Source organism: Macrosteles quadrilineatus, unplaced genomic scaffold, assembly GCF_028750875.1.
Source record: "Macrosteles quadrilineatus isolate MER2022 unplaced genomic scaffold, UCM_ALF_1.0 Scaffold_3__2_contigs__length_128488019, whole genome shotgun sequence".
Classification (NCBI taxonomy): Eukaryota; Metazoa; Arthropoda; class Insecta; order Hemiptera; family Cicadellidae; genus Macrosteles; species Macrosteles quadrilineatus.
This window is the reverse complement of record NW_026542596.1, coordinates 73,732,624-73,756,207: the sequence shown is the minus strand read 5'-3', so window position 1 is coordinate 73,756,207 and position 23,584 is coordinate 73,732,624. Positions and strand designations below refer to the sequence as shown.

Sequence of the window (23,584 nt, the reverse complement as noted above, 5' to 3'; positions counted from 1 at the left end):
TTTCCTTATAAATATACAATTCTTCCCAAGCATTCATTACATATCCTTTCTTACAATTCTTTAAAATTTCTAGACTATCCTCCATTTTTCCTAGTGAGTGCCCATTTTGTAATAGGTGTTGTGCGACATTTGATCTTTCCGGTTTGTTGTTCCTCCACGCAGATATGTGGTTTTTGAAGCGGTTTACGAAGTTCACAGTCTATCCAATGTAGAAGCTATCACAATCGTTACAATTGATTTTATAGATGCCCGAAGTGTCAAATTTGTTACAATCTTCTATTTTTGGATGCAGTATTTTACTCATGGTGTTCTGAGTCCTGTAGGCTATTGAAACTCCGTATTTCTTGAATCTGTTAGCAGTCCTTTGTGTTGTAGTCCCCGTGTAGCTAAATGTGATATATCTGGTGCTTTCCTCTTTTATCTCTTCTTATGTTGTTCTGCTGTGTAGTGTATTCTGTCTATCGATTTTTATCCTCGTCTTCCTTGCGATGTCCTCTATCGTCTTGGTTCGAAATCCATTCACTTGGGCGATCTTCTTAATGGTGTCCAGTTCTTTTTTCCTATTGGCTTGGCTAAGTGGGATCTTATAGGCTCGGTACAGCATAGATCTAAAGGCTGCGGTCTTGTGGATTGTCGGATGGATAGACTTGTTGTTGATTGTAGTGTCCGTTTGCGTAGGTTTCCTGTAGATGTCAAACTCTATCTTGCTGTCTTTTCTCTCTAATGTGAGGTCCAGGAAGTTGATCTTTTTGTTTTCTTCAAACTCGTTGGTAAAGAAGAGGTTTGGGTGGTGGATGTTTAGTGTCTGCATAATCGTTTCGTGCTCCTGCTCCTGGGCTTGTCTAAAGATAACAAGAATGTCGTCTACATATCTAACATACAGTTTTACATCATGATTCTTTCTTAAATTCATTAACATTTCTTTTTCCTGGTGCTGTAAAAATATTTCTGACAAAATTGCCGAAAGTGGACTTCCCATAGCTAAACCATCTGTTTGTTCGTAAAATCTATTGTTAAATCTAAAATAATTTTGCTTCAAAACAGTCACAAGCAATTTTACAATCTGATTGACATATTCATCGTCTAAACTATTCTGCAAAAGCCTACATTTAACAAGATCTACAGTTTCTGATACAGGTATGTTTGTGTACAGATTTGCGATAGCTAAATTGAGGCTACATCCACCGCCATAAGTTACGTGTACATATATGTAAATAGTAAGATACAAGCGTATCAGTCAGTATTTTATTTTATTTTTATTAATTCAATTGACACAACCTATCCGGCATTGCTGGTCTTGGTGAAGAAGAAGGTAATAAGGTAATAAGGTAATAAGGATATCAAATGAGACTAGCCTACTATTCGAATCTATATCTATGTTCTTTACACGTTCAACAAATTCATAACTATTCTTTACATTGTATACATATTCAAATTCTAAATCATTGCTGAGCTTACTTGCTAACAATTTTGAAACATTGTAGGTAGGAGCACATTTAAAGTTAACTAATGGTCTGATGGGTACATTCTTCTTGTGTATTTTTGGGATCCCTTTCATCACGGGCGCTTTAGAATTTAGGATGTTCATCTTCTGTCGACATTCTTCGGGAATCACTCTGGTGCATCTCTTCACGACGTCGGACAGCTCTCTTTGGTACCTCTGCGTTGGATCCTTTTTCAGCTCTTTGAAGTTATTTTCTTTGATGAAATCTTCCGTCTTCTTTATATATTCTTCTTTTCCGAGCACTACGATGGCGTTGCTTTTGTCTGCTTTCACAACGATTGAGCTATTCTCTTCCAGCTTCTTCTTTATATTGTTGCATGTCTTCAGTTCTTCATTTCTGCTGGTGTCTATGGGTCCTAGGCTGGTGAAATCGCTTTGAAGAATTGTATATTTATAAGGAAAAATGTAAAGATAGAAATAAGTTGATTAATGAACAAATACATTTTGATTCCAGTTGTACTTATAAAAATGTATTGGCCGGTGCTTCCGGTAGCCAATAGGGTATAAGTAGGGACGCCATTCAAGATTCTTGTCATTCACCTATTGGGTCTGATGATGATTGGAGTGTCCAATCGAAATCGATCACCACTTACCATCGTTTTTGTATATTTACCGTCTTGTGAGTAACAGTATAAGCGTAAATATATGTTTTAAGTGTTATAAGACGTTTCTTTTATTTACTTTCCGTAAATTTAATAACACGTACAATGCTGATCAAGAAGTTATTTAAAGGAAAATAAAACGAATAAAATATTTAAAAAATGCAATTGTATATATCTTCAAATACTTAGTCATATTTGAATGTAGAAACCGTAACCAGTGGGTACTGATCACGAATACTAGAAAAGACCCGGTATTGATCATAAGCATAAACAAATAACGTTTTTGGCCCGAAAGTAAACAATACCTTATGTTAATTAATACTGTTAGTATAGGGATTTTGTTTACTTTCGGGCAAAAAACTTCATTTGTTTATGTTTATCATCCATACCGGTATTTTTCTAGTATTCGTGGTACTGATAAGTTTTTTGAAGTCTCATTCACAAACCAAGCATTAAAGTGATTATGTACCAAAAAGCAAAGGTTGAAAAAACTAGATTGTCTGACTCAAAATAAAGTTGTTATTGGTCTGTTTACCTTGAGTTGGATTGTAAAAAACTTTGATGAGGCAATAGCTTATTTAGATTTCATCAAGATTGGATCACAAAAACAATCAAGCGTGTATATTGATACAATATACTAAACAAATTGCTTAGTATATTGTGTAATTTTCATTAACTAGATTGTTTTAAAGTAAAATACAGTAACAAAGTACCGTATTATTTTGGGCCTACATGTTACCTTCTCAACAGAAACCATTTTAATATGGGACTAGGTAAACCAGTCGAAGTCGATGGTTGCTATCAAGATTTCAAGCAAAATCATCGAACTATGATGATAAATCACTAAATTTTTTAACAATTTGGGTTGTTCGTGATTCAGCAGCGTGCTTTAGGTATCGTCCGATTTTAATAATCAATCATTCAAATGAAAGCCGTTATTTCACTAAAGGTTCTCAGATCCAAACACAGGACAAGGTAATTAGAATTGATTAAATATCTCTCAAATTAAATTCCATGTTGGAAAAATAATCAAATTTATGTTTTATGAACTAACAAGATTCAAACGAACAGTATCTCAAAATAAAGCCTTATATTTTAGGAGTATTCTTATAAAACAGACCAAGACTTATAAAATAACCGAAACAAAAAAAGATTTACGTATCATTGATTGCAGATAAGTCCTAAAACTATTATAATTATTGTTGATTGGTGATTCAGCAGCGTGCTTTAGGTAACGTCCGATCTTAATAATCAATAGCTCAAATGAAAGCTGGTATTTCACTACCAAAATACCATAGGGCCAAAATGCATAGGATATTACTATTATAACTGGTGACGTACATCTTTAATTGAAGTAAAAATTTGAACAAATCTAAATTATATTTATATGGTCGAGCAATAATAAATAAATAAATATTTAACGTTCTTGTGAAATAAATGTTGCAGGCAGACGGTTATACGTTGTTGCAAACCAATCCGCTAAAAGCTGTTCAAACTTATTTAACTTTTAAGCTTAGTAAACTAGCTTATACGGATTGTAGCAGATGAAAGTTGGGATTCTAAATAACAATATCCATACTTAAATAATTAGTATTGTATAACCAAACTGAAAGCTGATTAAACGAGGGTTCTATAGGTCTTATCAATATCAAAGTACTGTTACAATGAACCCAACTATACAGTGGAGCTCCTATTCATATAAACTAGTAACAACGTTACTAGTCCCTATGGTAATTTTCTCATTTTGTATGGAAATATTGGGGTAGACGTCCGTATCTGTTGGCACAAACAACCAAATGAAAATATTCGATTGTTTCATTCAATATATAGTTTTTTTTTTATTAGGTTAGGTTAATTTTACCTAAGCAACCAAACGATATATCGAACATTCGAACTGTGCCAACAGATGCGGAAGTCTACCCAAATATTGTATTGTTTACTGTTAAACTACAGACATAAGATGCAGCGGCATAGGTTTTTACTTCATACATTTTGTTATTGTAATACAGTAGATCTTGTATGAGATATTGAGATGAATCGGCTTGCTTCAAAAACGTAGAATTTTGTGTTAATAGAGAGAAGAGAACTAATTGATATCCTAGAGGCAAACACCGCTTTTGTCCATCTCTCCGGATGTGTTTGCCGGATGCAATATTGCCAATTTTCCCTTCAGTTTCCTAATCTCTATTCTTCACCCTAGTGGTTCTTTCAAAGATATTAATTTTCTAAATCCATCCCTCAATTTATTATTTGGTAGTTGATGTATAGTACTACTACATCAGTAAAGTAGGCTACTACTAGTTTGATTTTTATCTTTATTTTTTATTTACTCATTTGTAATTTAGGAACAAATGTGATTGCTTTAAATTATTTACAAAATACGTTTATTGGAAAAACTTTGGCTAAGGAATACGGTCCTGTTTTCCAAATTTTAAATTGTTTAAGTTTTTTTATATACTTTTAGTTTGTGTTTTTACTTTTTTATTGCCCCAAACTAAATTTATATAAGTTAATATTTAGTTGGTTATGAATTAACCGCGTTTTATAAACTGCTGATAAAGAGCATGGAACTGGGATCACAGCAAATTCTTTTTCCACCTCTTTTAGAAAATGTCAAACCATATAGAGATTAAACTAAGGCGTTGTGGAAATGCCTTTTATTTGAACTGTACTGATCAGTTTATATTAGCAGTGTTGTATAGGTTGTAAATAAAATTATTTTGTATTCCTCTGACGTAAGCCCTCCAGTCTTTCAGATAGGGGACGATTTGGAGTGGGCTTTGCAACCAAAAGAGCGATATTAAGCACGAATCAAGTTTTTGCTACGTCAGTTACTGTCCTTTCCTGCTGTATGTTAGCGATTTTTGTAGAATTAATAAATGGATTGGCCAATACAGAAAAAACCGATTTTTGTGATTTAAAAGTGTATGGTTCATTCTACGAATTATCACTCTACATAAGTTAAAAAGGTAAATTTCCGTCTCCTACCATTCCAAATATTCTTAATAATTCAGAATAATATTCTGAAAGATATGCAGTTCTATTAAAAATTACGCATTTAATTAAAAATATTTTGTTGGCATAACTGTTAAAAAATATAAACGAAAACCTAATAATTCTACGTAAATTATAGCTATTGTAAATCAGTAAAAAATATTTAGTTTTATTAAAAAATCGGCTTATTAAAAAATGTTTAAACAATTATATCGTTTTAATAACACGTGCATAACAGGATAATAACAGTGGGCCCTGAATATTTCCAACCAAAATATTTTCATACATTGTTTTAACAATAACATCCACTTTTTGGCAGGAAATATTTTAAACATGGAATGCCCAGAGTTTAAGCATGTTCTGCAATTCATTTAATAATTGCAATTATTTTTTATAACCAATAAAAGAAGTATTTTAACTTGATACACATGATTTCAGAAGATAGTAACAAGAATAGCGAATATTTATTATTATTACGGAAATTAGAAATTAATTTAATTAAAATATACAAAAAAGTTTTAAAAACTAACATAAGCATTAGTAGTATACTGTTATTCTAAATTTATATTAAAATTTATCTACTTTAAAAAGTAATATATTTTCAACTTTCAAGTTTAAAATTGTTTAAAATAGAATTGTTAAGTTGGATGTTTTTTTTCTAATGTTTTGTTAATCGAATTTATATTCAATCTCATACCTTGCCAAACACAATGCATATATTACTGGAAAATAAGCTGTTGTCAGGAGGACGACGATATTCCATTTAACTATTTTCACAGATCCACCGTTTATTTAATAATAAAGTAAGCTAAAAACAAAATGTGTGTTTGCTTCCGGACTTGAAAAAATATATAGCTACAATTTATTGTAAAAGTAAAATGAAGTGGCATTATAATTTGAAAAATCAATACTGTTTTAATTTTAGACGATACACTTATCATTCATTATCAAAACAATTTAGAACCCGTATTTATCTTTCTAGATCTTCCTAATACATTTAAATGTTTGAGATATGGTCTGACCTAATATAAAAATGTTAAATTACATATTAAATATAATTATAAGTTAACTATTTAGGATTTTATGGACCCATATTACAAACGAAATGTTCACTAATATAATGTTAACTTCAAAAACATTATTGTCACCAATTTCAGTTCGATGGCTTTTCTCGTACAGTCTTCATGAAATGTGTAAACATGTTAGCTCAGTTGTATCGTTCCATAAATGTCTATTAATAGACATTTTAAAATGTTGCTGAACCATTAGGCGTATTACTGAGTTTCTAAATTTAAAGGTTTTACTGCTAAATTATAACTTTAACTCTTGGTTGATGATGCAAATTTAAAATAATTCACCATACCAGGTCAAAAATAGTGATTTATTATTTTAAGTTAGTCATTAAAAGTCATTTTTTAGACAAATTTTTACCATTAAGTGTGAATGAGAGTCTTACAATATCTCAAAGTTTGTTTTTTCAACACTATCAAAAAAAAATCTTTTTAGAGAAAAATAACATTAAAGAAAAATAACATGAATGGAGCTATATTAGTATATTGGATTGATTATATTGTATATTCGACAACAATTCAAGTGTGAGTTTAACAATGTATAAATAACTATTAACGTTTCTTACGTTATTTAATTTTTTAGATGTTTAAATTATTAATATGGTTTTGTTTAGTACATTTTTTATAATAATGGAAATTTTATTGGCTTTCGAGGGAAAATTTTATTTAACAAACTTACACATTAGACTTCTTAATATATAGTACTAGCTGTACCCGCGGGCTTTGCCCCGTTTATCTTCATAAGTATTCGCATAGCAAAATCACGTCCTGGTTAAGTTCGTTCGCTACGCTCACTTACCTTTAGGTTGGAGCTCGTTCGCTACGCTAACTCGCCTCCAGGTTGAAGTTTGTTCCCTACGCTCACTCACCTTTTGGTTGCAAATTAGCTGTTGTCATAAATAAAAAAAAAAAATACTAATAGTGCTGCGCCCTGTTGGTATTTTTTGTAACTTTAATGCTATTGAATATCATAGAACAGAGCCAACTTGTTTAATTGAAACAGCTGTTAAGATTCATTAATTCCTTTTAAATATAAAAAATCATAAGGTTAACATGGGAAACTCCAGAGCCACTGGGGCGGAGCCCGAAAGCCCGATCAGAATAAAAACTACTTAGTTTTCCTATTTAATGCCAAAAGAATCGGTGTACCGAATTTCAGCCTCCTATGTAAATGGGAAGTGGGAGAATTAGTGATGAGTGAGTGAGTGAGTCAGTCAGTCAGTGAGTCAGTGAGGGCTTTGCCTTTTATATATTTAGATTAATGAAAAATAATTTTTATAGGCGATTTTAAGTGTGTCTACAAATCAAACATCTACAAATAACAACTATATTGAGTACGAAATTTAGCTTCTAACCCGTTTATTGTTAAACATGTAAATCAACGGTGTTAGAACTTACCTAAGTTCATTTCGTAAGACTTAAATATAAACATAAAATAGGTCAGATAAAACCGTTAAAGGTGTGTGTGAAGTTCACATGATTTTAGTAATCATTGCATTAATATTATATTATCTAATATATTAAACACAATTTTTTTTTCTTCTCCGAGTTCGTTTGGCTCTTCTACCCGACCGATTTTCATGATTGAGGTCTCAAATTGAAGGTATGCACGCACAAATATGCCATCAAGCATTGGCATATATTTATCTATAATCCCACTCGGCTTGTACGTAAAAGACATTTGCTCCCCGTGTATTTCTTATGGGAGTTTAATTAGGTTTTTCTTTTCCGAGTTCGTTTGGCTATTCTACGTGACCGATTTTCATGATTGAGCTCTCAAATTGAAGGTATGCACGCACAGATTTGCCATCAAGCATAGTCATATATTTACCTACTGTATTTCTCGATCAAAACACATAATTTAATTCATTTTCGAATTCTTACTTCAATTTAAGATGTATTTCACCGGTAATATTATTATATAATCCTACATATTTTGCTCTATGAACCTTTAGTGAAATATCGGCTTTCAATTAAGCTATTTCTTTTTCAAATCGGACAAGTTACAAGCAAACGCAAGGTGAACAACTTACATTAAAATTATATTTCATAAGGTATTTCTATGATTAAAATCAATAGCTCTAGTATTCTTCAGGTTTTTTATATGTTTTTGACGCTCAAGATACTGTATTACTAAATCAAAAATCATTAATTTGATTTCTCGGGTATTATATTTATTCTTACTCTGTTGAGCAGCATGGGTCCTCAAGTTTTACTGATTTTTTTACCCTATCTAATATCGTTTTTAAATCCATTGCTATAAACTTAGTTTTTCGTGAGCAGTAAAATGCAGCCTGTAAACTCACCGAAGTGGAATGAATGGAAATTGAAAATCTTTCAACACAGATTGTCACCCACGTGAATCCTCACAACGTAAAATAGACGTATTTTTGTTGATTATTGATGTATACGTTCTAACGATAAACACAAATATTTTGAATATGCACCCTGCTTACTTCTTTGTATGTTTTTGGAAACAAGCTCATTAAAACTTAAGCAAAGGTAGATCTTTTATTAATCATCAGAAATAGATAAAACGTTTTGATATAAAAATAAATTAGTACAGTGGGTTTTTTAAAGCACAACCCGAATAAAAAGTACCGTAAGACAATGGTTAATGACAAAACAATCTCACATTTTGGGTATTCTTTATTTAATTGCCAATCAGCTGGTGATATGCATTGTTGCATAGTTATCAGTGAGTTTTACTGTGCGAAAAAACCCCATATGACGTCTTATTTACAGTAAATTCAAGTAAGTAGGATTTTGTAAACAATAAGCAAAATTTGTAATCAGCTGTCTACGTTAGCCAGTTTTGAACTCAATCGATTATTTAACAAAAGAGAGAGGATTATACTTGAACATTCAGCAGAAACGTGATTAAGGACATGGCATGACAGACGAAGGATCTGCCTTTTTACTATTAATATATATTTTGACGTTGATTTTTAGTTTACGGTTATTTGAAATTAATCCATCTATATCCTATCCATCCATCTTTTATACTATTATAAAATTTAGGTGACATCTGTCTGTCTGGCTGTCACGACTAATATAATAAACCAATACAGCCAAAATTAATCGCAAAGATGGTCCGCATATCTAGGAATGTCGTATGCCTATTCACTTACCTGAGTTCCTCTCGGGCTACGCCTTTTTAGATTTCTGAAGTTTTGAGGTGAGGTTTTCAAAAGTAAATATAGATTGGTCTCCATGAAAGGATGGCCAAAAATACAAGATCTTTTGTAAACCAACACTATATGGTTCTTACTACGACCATGATTCTGTTCAACTCACTTCTGCCTTTCTGGTGAAAAACCGTAACTGATAAAACATGTTTGACAGAGACGGTATCACACAAAAGTAATTTTGCGGCAGTTAGACAAAAAAGTATTTCACTTTCCAAATCTGACAAATTTAAATTTTATTTGCAATTAGAATATAAGTCTTCTTACGCATTTATGGAGTAGTATTTGATACTTAAAGCAATTTTAAGTACTAAAAGAGTTTTCTCTTACCAATAATTCTAAATGCCTTTTTTTAATTTTTACTGATTATTCGTCATCTAAATAAACCAGTTTGTAATATTTTTATTTCTTATTTTAATATGAGATCCAAGGCAGACACTTTACCTAGAGCAAGATAACGCCATTTGTTATACCTTTCTATGGTTCAACATTTATGACTGGTATAGGGGTTCTTTTATCGCAGGTGATAAAGTTGTACAAGGGCCATTATACAAGTGCATTACTTATCACACTTTCTTCTTGATTAAATAATAATAATTCTTTTCTTCTATAATCCCTCTTGTAGCTTTAGCTCTGAGTTCATTTGGATATACGATTGTACTAAACAGATCTATCTGCTGGTTTTACTAATCACTTTGCAAGCGCATATGGCAATCAGTGGCATATCCAGGGGAGTAGGGGTTAAGCCCCCTCTGATCTAAAAATAAGATTTTTTACATTAAACCCTTGTTATACTACTAAACAATTTGTTTTAAAATGTCTCTAAATTGCTTAAACCACGATTTATGGGTCTAATTTTCAAAAGCTTTGCGGAGGAGGACCCCTGCCCCCCCTTCCTTAGGGGTTATTCATACCCCCCCAGACCACCGGTAATCATTTACCCTCTTAGATCCTAGCCACAGATAATTCAAAAGGATACCAGCATTTTACTTCTCCGTTTCCTAGTTACGCTTATGATTGCAACCATTTTCAAAATATTATTGGCTTGTCATTACTTAGGTTTAGTTAGTGTTTTCTGAAATTCTAAATCCAAAAGGGTTTAATTTCAACATGCAAATTTTCCAATGGATTTTTAATATTTTTATATGAATGATTTTCTTATTGGTGATTGTTTACTTTAAATATATATTGATTTTAGTGTCAAGCAAAAGTAAGACAACAGCAAAGAAATTATTTTACGATAAACTGAGAAATAGAACAACAAAAACAGGAATAGTTAATATTCTAAATTTCACATTTTCGTGTTTTTTATACATAAATGGGTACATCTCAAATATTATTAAAAGTAGTATATTGTCATAGCTATTAAAAGGTCAATTTTGAGAAATACCTAGATTGTCTTTTCTTTATCCCATTTTTTTATGTTATCTAATTTGTATGTAGTTATATACAAGGACGTTTTCAATATACTTTGACATACAGAGTGAAAATAATTGATTAAATATATATATTTAATTTTTCAGAAAACCTTAGTAGTACATAACGCAATTTTCGTCACTGCAGCATCAACGTAAGGTATGTACATAAAATTATAGGTACAACGTTTTTAACAGGACTTACTTTGGCAAATATAATCATAGTGACTCTGAGCTTTTTTTACTGTGTTTTTAAAGCACTATTTAAATTCGTGAATCCTAAATATTCTTACTCCTAATCAAACGCAAAACAACACAACAACAACAACAATGTGATCGTGATACTATTTTTGTTATACATTGCTGTTTAGTTATTTTCAAACATTCAAACACTCCAATCGGAACGTTTTAGATAAATGATCGACAAACTTAATGCTGTGCCCAAAACAAAAGGGGCGACCTACTTATTTAATGTAGCGAATATAAGATAGATTGAAAATACGTCATCAACCGTTGATAAGCAAACACTAAGGGAAGAGTTATCATCACTTTATACTTAGAAGATTGTTTCGCATAAAACCGTGTTTAATTCAGGTACTTTTATGGAATTTAAACGTTATCTAAAACATAATTACTTTTACATCTGACAACAAAAATTCACAATGTTAAAGAAGATCGAGTTGAGTTGTATATTGAGTTTACAAAAATCTAAACATTTCATTAGTCTTCAAACACTCCGATTTAATTACGTAGTAAGATATTGTATACTTTTATTTGCATACGCCCTTGCCAGTAAACAAATTATTTATAATTTACGTTAACGTCAGAACTATATTATTAAAAATGAATTAGGTCTTTAGTTATTGATTAAATCAGTCAATGTAATCAACACTCCTAGTGAAAAGTAATTTAACTGGATAGAGTCGTCAATTCGACAACATCATGGTATCTAATAAATATGATTTGTTATGTCCAAGTTTTATCGACAAATTTAATATTTAATATACCTTCGGCCACTAAATTAAATATATATGTTAAATATAATTTTTTGAATAGGATGCTATACACTAGCTCGGGATTATTTTCTCATTACTTCAGGCTAGACCTAGGGTTTTCGGAATGATCACTTAGATCAAATTCATGGTGATTTTGCAGGATTTGAACCCAGAACCTCGGAGACAAAAATTACGCACTCTAACCACTAGACCAGTTCGACTAAGATCAGCTGTTATATTAGCCAGGCAGGACCATTAACAGCTTAATGGTCAAAGGCAGCTGACCCTAGTTTCAATAACAATACTATCAGAATACTCGTACAACATTGCCAAACACGTTACATTATACAGGGTGACCGTTAAGTCTTAGGACGACTTTATAACTTTTAAACGACAAACGATATCACAACCACATTTGGTATACCGTTACTGGAAAATGTAAGCTACTTTTTTATGTACATGGTGGTCGGATATCACCTTTGGGGGACGGCCCGTCGGGGGTCAGAAGAAAATCTTTAATGACAGCCTATGTTGAGTTGTACATCATTAAAGGTCTACTTCAACTGAAAACAATGCCGCAAACCGCACTTCAAAAGGTTGATCCTGCGCAAAATGGCAGATGTTCAAAGATTTTCAAAATTAGCCAATTTCTTTAAATTAAAACACTTTTTTAAATCTTTAAACAACTGTCATTTTTTAACGGATGGTCCTTTTGAAGTACGGTTTGCGGCATTGTATTCTACTAATAAATAGCTTTAATTTGATGTGCATATCAACCTATGCTTCCATTCAAGATTTACTTCCGACTCCTTGTGGGCCGTCGCCCTGAAGAGTTATTTGGATCACTGAATGTAAAGTTATGGGGATCATTTTAAAGGGAATTTTAAGCAAAGAAGAATGCCGCAAACCGTACTTCAAAAGGTTGAACCTGCGCAAATTTCTTTAAAATTAAAACACTTTTTTAAATCTTTAAACAACTGTCATTTTGCGCAGGTTCAACCTTTTAAAGTACGGTTTGCGGCATTCTTCTTTGCTTAAAATTCCCTTTAAAATGATCCCCATAACTTTACATTCAGTGATCCAAATAACTCTTCAGGGCGACGGCCCACAAGGAGTCGGAAGTAAATCTTGAATGGAAGCATAGGTTGATATGCACATCAAATTAAAGCTATTTATTAGTAGAATACAATGCCGCAAACCGTACTTCAAAAGGACCATCCGTTAAAAAATGACAGTTGTTTAAAGATTTAAAAAAGTGTTTTAATTTAAAGAAATTGGCTAATTTTGAAAATCTTTGAACATCTGCCATTTTGCGCAGGATCGACCTTTTGAAGTGCGGTTTGCGGCATTGTTTTCAGTTGAAGTAGACCTTTAAAATGATGTACAACTCAACATAGGCTGTCACTAAAGATTTTCTTCTGACCCCCGACGGGCCGTCCCCCAAAGGTGATATCCGACCACCAAGTACACAGAAAAGTAGCTTACAATTTCCAGTAACGGTATACCAAATGTGGTTGTGATATCGTTTGTCGTTTAAAAGTTATAAAGTCGTCCTAAGACTTAACGGTCACCCTGTATATTTACCCGATATTATTATAAATATTTTAAAGTAAAAAGCTTTTAATTAAACTTTAAATAGTTTGATGCTTTTATTTGTATGATGTTACTACTAAATATTTTGCATGACCTGTGGTTCTAAATGTGAAATAACTTTGAAAAAAGTATGAACTATGTTAATTGACTTGTTTTTCAAGTTTGAAACCACATACCACCGTTAAATAAACGGTTTGCGTCAAAGTAAAATTACTGTTTTTACATCGATATTTCACATATGTAAAACTTGTGAGTTATTACTTCCAACTGCGCAAGTCATATTTGAGTTAGGTACATCGTGCCACTTAAAGGCAATTAGTTGTAATTTATCAGTATCTTGATGTGACAGCAAAATTATATTCACCCCGATCTGCCTTCAGTTGTTCATGGTCTTTTCATTGCCATGGAACAAACATTACCTGTACTCTTTGGAATCCTTTTGGTAAGGATTAGTTTTACATACGTATATTTATTATGTTTCGTTTTAATAATTTTCTATCAGTAGGCTAAGTGTATGCTGTGACATCATTTTGGATTTAATATGTGTTTTATTTTGTTTCAGCAGAAATATATTTTCATCGGACAACTTGTATTTTTATTTTACAGGCTATGAAAGTGCAACTTTAAATTATTTACTGTTTAAGTAATTTTTGTGCGTTACTTATTATTTACAGGATTCGTGAAGGACTACATCCGTTAAGTATTGTATTAATTAAGTATTTATACTAAGTTGTTAAGCGTAAAATACTGCAAGACAAATCTAAAACAGTCAACCAGTCAACGTACGTTTCTACACTGGTACATGCATTGTTCGAATATCTGGGGGCATGTTTCTACAATATTTACAACTCCTTTGGTAGGGTAGTCATGAGTGATTGGTGTATATAGGATCTTGATGGGGTAGGTGTAGACAATTAAGGGTTTGAAAAAAAATTAGCGCACTGAAGAAATTGAGTTTTTTTTCAATAACAACCTTAATTGAAATCATCAGTATGATAAAAATGCTGCATTATTATTCTTAGTGTGGTTTTTAAAATATTAATTAGCTCCTCTCCACATACGGTTATATATTAAAGTTCATATTGGACAAAAGTTAAATAACAGTCGTTGCAAACTTTTTTCCATTAAAAATGCCACCCCCAAATATAAATGGAATGCCATAGAAATGGAGCGGGCCCTGCAAGGATGTTGTTATTCAAGGTATCATTAATAACATTCACAGGCCACTAAAATGATAATTATCTGCCTTTAGGAATTACAAAAACATTATCCTGTAAAAAAATAGTTTCTATAGTAGGGAAAGTTATGTCTTTCAAAGCGTTACAAAATGTTTCATAAATGCCCATTTTTATCCTTTTGTAACTCAATAGCCAGCCAGATTATGAAGATGACCATTCTACTTTGAAACTATCGTACTTATTTTGTAATCAACATTTATTTTTATTTTTATGAGCATGTATATCAAAATACTTTATAAACTTACACAAAACTGCAAATGTTTCAAATTTTATCCCGCTCTCCCACAAACACGACGCTCAAACTGGTGTTTCTTTTTTACCATGTAATAATAAATTGTTGAAAGTCTAGAATAAGTTTTTACTTTGAATATTGAGGATCTGTTTTTTAATCCGTAATATACGTAGCATAGTGATCTAAGATGCATTTAAATGATTTTTGTATGCTCTTTTTTATTTTTCAGTCGATCATTTCTTAACTGTAACCCATTTACATCGTTTTATTTATTCGCCAAAAATCTCAGTATAACTAAAACATTAAAAGAAAAAATATATTGGACTATTTAGTATTTTTGTATGATGTTGTATACTATTTTATAGCTAATAATAAGAATAAAATAAATATTTTTATAAAATTATGTATTTTATATCTACTGTATATTAAGGATATGTTTACACTATTTTTTATACTTGCCTGTATTACATAATCATCAAATCATTCAAGGATTATACTTTTTTTTTGTTTTAATAATACTAGCTATTGTACCCACCCTTCTTACGTATTATCACAGACAAGGGAAACTTGTATTTCCTTAGTCAATGGTATTATGTTTAGAAATGGGACATACATATAATAAAAAAATAAGAAACCATTATAATAACATTTTGTCCGTCGAGACATTAAGTGCAGCGAAAAAGATTGATAGTTTATAAGGGAAGTTCATTTAAATTAAATATATACAAAACATAATAACCATTAAAATTTCAAAAATAAGATTATATTGACATCACAATTAAATAATCACATACTTTTAAGTTAATTGGGCACACTCCTGCCGCAATGTTGTGCATCACGGACTTGACATAAATATCAATGTATGTATATATATATATATATACATATATATAATAATGGTACCTCGGAACCTGGAACCACGTTTTCTTGTATTACACGTTACCTTTCAAGACGCTAAACACTTTTATTCAAGTCAAGTCATTTATTTGGCCAGATTAACATAAATGCATTGGCTAAGACAATATACATTTAAAAAAATACAGATTGTCTTATAAAGTATAAAATAACTACTAAAACAAACAATATTTACGTGTAATCAATTCCTGAACCAAGCATAACATATGCCCATGACTACCCATCAGCAATAAAATCACGGACACGGTAGTAACACTTGGACACCAGTAATTTTCGAAGTGATTTTTTAAAAACAACAGGGTTTGACTCAATTTTTAGATGTGTTGGCAGTGCATTGAAAAGCAGTAAATACGATAACTCCACACTTCCATAAGATGTTATCACGACATAACTTTGATATATAAATACCTCTTTTACTTGATCAATTGAATAAATTGTTGTAATCGAATTTAGAAATGTTTTTGATGGGACACACATATAAATATATATATATATAACTGATGGTGTTTTTGGTCTCTAGGGACCTCAAAACGAAAAAGTAAATCGGTCCCGGGACCAGGTCTTACCTTGAGTACTACGGTAATAGCTTATTCCCTATAGGGGAAATTCGCTAAAATGTAAATTTCATTTGCACATTGTGTGCTAACACATATTTGAGTCACACATCTGAGTGTTCTTCAATCATTAAAATGTACGTATAATCAGTAGTTGAGCGCTGGCGAACGGTGCCTGCTATCTGACTGTGGCAACCACTAGAGAAACTTCTGGCCCAGACTGTACTGTTGGAGGTTATGAAATTTGGACATTATGAACCGCTCTGTTTATTTAATATTTAAACGTTGGAGTTTGTGAAACTTGGACATTGTGAAACAGTGATTATTTGAATGTTATAGATTTGGAGCTTATGAAATTTGGAGGTTATGAACCGCTCTGTTTATTTAATATTTTAAACGTTGGAGTTTGTGAAATTTGGAGTTTATGAAACGCTCCCGATCGTATTTGTTTCTTTAATTCTCCTTTATAGGGTTAGGTTAGGCTATTTAAGATCATGTTTCTACCATTCTTTCTGCAAAAGAACTACTGTACTCTATTATTGGAATCATCTAAAATACAGTAACGTTTGTTTATTCAATTTTTTTATTGGTATAAATAAATCTGAAAAGGATTTATATTGTTGCAGGTTCTATTTATCCTTACTGCTGGAATATCTGCAAAGGCAAAAACTAATGGCCACGGTATGTTTTGTTAAAAATATGTTTTGATTTGGAATTTTCCAATGAATTGTTTCGGTAAACCATAGCAAATTTCTAATTGAATACCTGTCGAGGACCGAAGTTCGTCCGTTTGTACATTTGCCTAATATGAAAATATTTATTTTTCCTACAGTCACCCGACAAACTTAGCTTCCTTGTACTGTTTATAGTACAGAAAGCTGCTAATTGCTGCATATTTATACTTTGCCGTACGGTTTATACTTTGTCGTACGGTTTATACTTTGCCGCACATCAGGATTCCAACGAAAAAACACAAAAAAACGTGGTTCTATTATGGACGTAATCCGTGTACGCTTGGAAATAGGTTGGCATCACTTAAAGATAATAATACTATGAGCAGCTGATTGACTATTATAACTATGATTTAACCCGTCATTTCGTGTTTATAGTTTCGGTATTTCTGAACTTTCTGGACTTTTCTTTTAAACGTTTTTAAAACATTCCTACGATCTTAATAAACAAAAAAATACCTTTAAAGCATTTTTTAGGCAAGGAAACCACTTCAAATTACAAAAACATACGGAACTATATTCTCAAAACGCGGAGCACATTTCCTGCGGAAAAATAGCGGAGTGATACGGACCGCGGGTACTACTTTCTCTAGGGCACCATTTGTGTTGCCAGCTGAACCTAAAAACGTGTTGTATAGTGTTTGAATGACTAATTATTTATATGCTTTATAGTGACTGTAGGAAAAATATAATGTGTAACACGAGTGAAAAAGGCCTTTGCTGCACTCGAGATCATTGCGCACTCGCCTGCGGCTCGTGCGTAAACATTGCTCTCGTGTGCAGCAAAGTGCCACTTTCACCACTAGTTACATAAATAACTATTTCTATATTCAATTTAGAGCAATTAATTACCTTCCTAGGTTTCTTGAAAAGGAGGTTGGACTTAACTCAGCTGAGGAGGGTAGGAATATGTAGAATATGTAAATTAAAATTTTAAAATGACGGCTATTTAAATATTTTAAACTTTAATTACTAACAAATGGCTGATACCAAGCTCAAAAAGATCGAATAAGAAATAACTGAAATATTACGATTTTAGTTGTAAAATAGGGCAAACCTGACTAGCTTAGCCTTTTTCTACCCCATTTTACAACTAAAACCCGTAATATTTAAGCTATTTCTTATTCAATCTTTTTTAACTTGGTATAGTTTGATAGGGAATTAAAAATTCTAAATAAATTACTCTTAACGTTTTCTTAATCAAATCAGCCATCTTTTAGAAATGTAAGTTTAAAACGTAAAATAGCCTCCATTTTTTAATTTTTGATCTAATTGAGATGAATTTTTTGCCTAGCATTTAGCATGCTCTGTTACTTTAGCATACATAACAAGTTTCATAAGGATCAGTGGACAAATTGTAAAGATAAAAATGTGTATGTAATAAATACAAAATGGCGTATATCTGGTTAACGAAGCGAGTTTGGTAAAAAGTTGTTCTTGATTTTTTAACTCAAGGAAACAATAGGTAACTTATATCCATACCTGTTTTGAACACCCTGTATAATACAATTTACTTATACAGGATGTCCATAAAAAAAATGTTTCTGAACTTTAGGCAATGAATCCTCGTACTAAAAGGAAGAAAAAGATTCATAAGAAGTTATGTCCGAAAATGCATATTTACCCAGATAGCTGCCATTTAGTTTTTTTATTAAATTATTTGTATGTGTTACATTTTTAACCAATAATGTAATTATGAAATTTGTTGAGCATTTTAACGTACACATAGACCTAATTAAATCTTTTTATCTAGCAAGATAATTCTGAATCTGGCTTATATATATTTATAAATATTTATCTTGTAACTTGCCACTCATGTATTATTGATTGTAAAAATGGTGTTTACCGTATAAATAAATAAATAAATGGAAAAAATAAAGTTTATCAACGCTTCTCGGCTTATAGGTTCAATGGAATAGTTTAAATTCCCGGCGTAACTCATTGATTCAATACGTTTTTAACTTAAAAATAAAACACCCCTTTAATATCAGAATTGTTAATCTGAATGTAGCTGCTTATTTGATCAGAGAATTTAAAACTGCCTTTGAAATAACAATTTTTGCGACAAATTTAAAAAAAATCCTCTGTGACTGATACGGATGTTGCATGGCCAAGTATCTTGGTGAAACAGGTTTCTCTGGTTTAGACTAAACAATGCTAAAACTGATGCTGTTCAGAATTCTTTGTCATTAAGCAGCATATTTCTTTTTCAGTACTTTTCACCACTCACCATAATCAAATACCGGTATTTAAGGGGCGGTTGGTTCAGGACCCAGATATGGAAATGAAGCCCAAGGACCAGAGGAAAGATTCAACGCAATATGATCTGCCATTGACCAAAGTCGAAAGTAAAAATTTGCTTGTTGAATGCGAAGAAAAGGAAGAAAAAGAAGAAAAGGAAGAAAAGAAAAAAATGGTAGCTAAAGCGTTCTTATACAGCCAAGAAGGATTCTTGGTTGATGAATTGATACTGGAATACAGTAAAGACGTTTGTAAACAAGTGAAAGATTACATTTCTCTTGATGAGGGGAAATTCGAAATGAAGACTGCCGGTCGCGAATATGACGAGTTGGAATTTAACATTGAGTACCGGTTTGCTAATGAACTATATTCCGTAAAAGAAGACCATAAGTGCTACAAAAGAAATTACAAGATCATCACCCTCGATTACGTGGCCATTTTGAAAAGGGATCTACTAACCAAAATAGAATGTAAAGAAGGCTCTGCGACGGTAAGTTGAATATGGCATATAATTTAACAAATAAAGCTACACGAAGCCATCTATCAGACATGTTTTAGTATGATTTTTGTATTTGAGATAATTGTTTTCCTCTGATATCTTTTCAGTAAGGCGACTATACAATCCATAGCTGCCAAATATAAGTCGATGTTTCCATGTTCGCTTTGAGTTCGGTTTAATATTTCTTTAAGGAGGAGATTGCCATAATCTGGATTCTGAAATACAGCTCATAGTTCGGTTTTCATCTGTTGCCATGATTTTATACGTTTTCTGTTGGATCTATGCTATACCAATGCAGAACCTTAGAATAAGTCAACTGCTGACTCGAGAAGTTCTTTTTCGGATATGCCTCGTGAAATTCTTAACTCTTCCACTCGCTCTAAGAAGGATCCGAGGCTCAGATGTGGACTTCCATCAAATTTCAAATCCCACTTGTACACTGAAACACTTTTCCGATACTCGACAGAACTCACGACAGGTGTAAAAATTTCACAAATTTCAGTTCTGTCGTGTCCGCCGTGTAACCTGTGTCGGTTTGTGCCGTGATAAATGTGGCCGGCCTATCAATCATCTTATATGTTTCGTAACTTGTGTTTTTTAAATAATAAACTTTATGTGTCAACTTGTATTTATATAATGATGAAGACTTCCGTCGGATTTTTGACTAGCTTCTACATGATGTTTTAAAAAAGGATTTGACAATGGGTCTTTGTACCCGAAACTAGTCATCCATTGACTAAAAATAAGACTGAAGACGGACCAAGGTACGCAACCTATTATTTATTCGAATATCAGTCTTGGTGGCAAAAATGTTTAAATTAAAAAAAAAATCTAAATTAGGGGCTATGGCCCCTACAGGCCACTAGTTTTAGAATATATTTTTCTGAAGGAAATTTCCAACGAGCTAGTTAGGCTACATAATTGTATTCAAATTTGTGTGTATACAAAATAGAATGCAAAGAAGGCTCTGTGGCGGTAAGTTGAATATGACATATAATTTCAAAAATAAAGCAACACGAAGCCATCGGATAATAATAAATTCAGAGTTGTCTAAATTAAGTTAAAGATTTATTTCATCAAGAATTTGTAATATCGTTGAAATTTGTCTAAAAAAATCCAATTTGCTGGCTATACCGAAAGAGTAAGGTATTTGAAATGTTTTACTTCTACCAAACTAAATTTGCGTATTACATTTCGAAATCCATCCACTGAAGAAGTTGTGCCTTATATAGTACACGATTTCAGGTGTAAACCCTATTTTAGAAATTGTCTATCACAGTTTAGATTGATGCCGATACCTATATAGAAAGAAGGGAATATTTAAATAAATTCGTATGGAAATTCACTTTGCAACATCTATCTTTTGACATGTTCCTTTACACAATATAATAGTCCTTTAAACATTTTGACAAACATGATTACCTTAGAAATATTACCTTGAACAAAAAGCTGTTCTTTAAGCATTTGTTTTATTTGCAGGGTGCTGCTGGAGGTTCAACTGGTGGTATTAGTAAGTATATACAAACATTTTAAAAATACCTTTAGTAAAACTAAACTACATATAAAGTACTTTCCACAGCTTTATATTATTTCCTATTTTGATTTTGATTTGGTGTTTATCTATTCCTGATATGTTAATGTTTTTATAGCGAATGGTCCACACCATGTTATAGTATTTTCGCGAGTATGAGCTTTTTGTAGACATATTTTACGTACATCCATTCTTATTTATAACTAACTTTTGCTGGAGGCCATAGTTTTTGGGATATTTATTATAAACTAAAAAGGGACCTTCAGAGACCCCTCCCCTACAACTGTACTAAATTTGTCTTATACAAAACTTTTTTACCCTATTTGGTATGTTTTGTCTTCATTGCCTGAACTAACTAACTACATCTATAGGATTTTAGATGTAAGAAAAATATCCAATTTATTTTTCCTCAATTTCAGCAGATTTTTCAATCGAGGGCGGGACAGAGCTACTTGAAAACTAAAATTAAATTATAATTCTTATCTTGCTTTATACTGACTTAAAAATGGTTTTGACTGTGGTTGTTTTGTTATAGAGCATATAGCAGAGGATGGTTTATATGAGATATGGGATTTTATCAAAGGTTCCCCTCGCAATGAGCCTATCGTTTCCTCTTTTACCGATGAACCCGGCCAAGATTTCAAGCTCACGTGCCGAGAATATGACATGAACGGAGAGCGAAGTGGGACCATGGCATCAGGACTCATTACGTATCAGAAAATAGTAGTAGACAGACTGTTTCTAGACTCCTGTTCAACCAAAACTGATGGGATATACATTGGAAAGATGACTGAGGAAAAGCCGCGCCGCAGGAATTACTTTGCAATCGTATTTAGAAACAAAGATGGACAATGTTTCTCGAGGGAAATTTCTAAAGTTCAACGTAACAGTTTTGACGCATCATATTACATAAAGAGAAGCAAACCGGAGAAAGTCAAGTGTCGAAAGGATTGGAAGAGTGGAAAGGAGTTGAACATCAAAGGACTAGCATGGTACAAAAAACTGTTCAAGCTAATCAAATCCCTACTGCGATTGTGATATAAATCATCGTAACTGATTTTCTTAGTTAATTATTTTCCCCGAACATCCCTCGTAATGGAATGGACCTTCCTTGGTAGTTGAATCACAAAATACCTCAAACCCAGTTTGACTACTTACTTATACTATCAAAAATCAATTCTGAGTTAATCATACTCCGTAAAGTGGTTTGAAGTAGTATATTTCGTACCTAGGGCCGAAAATGAGGTTTTGCCGGCTCGAGATAGTTTTTTAAAACGATCGAGAGCTGCAAAATCTTTTCGGTCCGTGGTACGAACGCTATTTTTCACCACACCACTATTAACAACAACATTTCGTTTTCACTATTAACACTATTCGCCAAAATAATATTGCACATTTATAAAAAGCTTAGTTCAGTTTTAGTTTAAACAACATTTGTTTTCGAGGAGTTCTCAGTAGTCTGTATAGTTAAGATTACATAATCACAAATTCTGGCTTATTTATAAAACATAACAAAATCAACTAACAAATAACTATCAAAATAACGAGGAAACTTTAAAAAGTCAGTAGGCGAGGAGCTCTTAGTTTGTTTTAAAATAAAAATATACCGATTACCTGTAGTATATTGGCTATATTCCAGCCAAATTTCAGCTCAATTGATCAAGTAGTTTTCAGGTGAACTTCAATGTGACATACTCAAAAAATATAAATCTTCCACATGTTAACAACATATTTTCCAAGTCTAAAACATAAACGTCCCTGTTTCTTTTGGGTGTGAAATGTAAAATGTGACTCAAGAAAACACCGAAGTGGAACTAATGGAAATTGAAAATCTTTCATCACTAGCTTTCACCCACATATTCCTTCGGGTAAAATTACATCATATACACGAAACACACATTTTGTTCTTTATATATGAAGCTACGCCACGATAGTTGTCAACTGCTTTAAAAAAAAAAACTTTCTTTATGTATCACTCGTTACATCTTATTTTCCAACATACTTTTAAAACCCTTCTTAACTATAGATCCGTACCTATGTCTTTATTTCAGAATAAAGCTTGGAAGCAAATCATCAGGATTTTTTCGAGTAACGTATATAAAATTATTACAATATTTAAAAGGTATACTCTGGAACTATTTGAAAAAAAAACAATCCATCTTTCGTATCTTTTGATCAAAGAAGTCGAACTGTTAAGGGGTTTCATTGCCGTTTTCCCTTATGCAGATTCAAACTCGTGCGATAATCAGTAATACTGATTCATTATAATAAAAAAAAGCGTT

General features: G+C 32.1%; 1 protein-coding gene across 1 annotated transcript; it reads left to right on the top strand.

Annotated features, from left to right (window-relative positions):
• Window positions 1-13,646: 13,646 nt before the first annotated feature.
• LOC128990086 (uncharacterized) lies at window positions 13,647-22,359 on the top strand. The gene is made up of 5 exons (XM_054412322.1): window positions 13,647-13,803; window positions 16,927-16,981; window positions 19,245-19,762; window positions 21,251-21,281; window positions 21,838-22,359. Exons 1-5 carry the CDS (start codon window positions 13,765-13,767, stop codon window positions 22,338-22,340), a joined length of 1,146 nt encoding a protein of 381 aa, XP_054268297.1. The 5' UTR covers window positions 13,647-13,764; the 3' UTR covers window positions 22,341-22,359.
• Window positions 22,360-23,584: the final 1,225 nt, after the last annotated feature.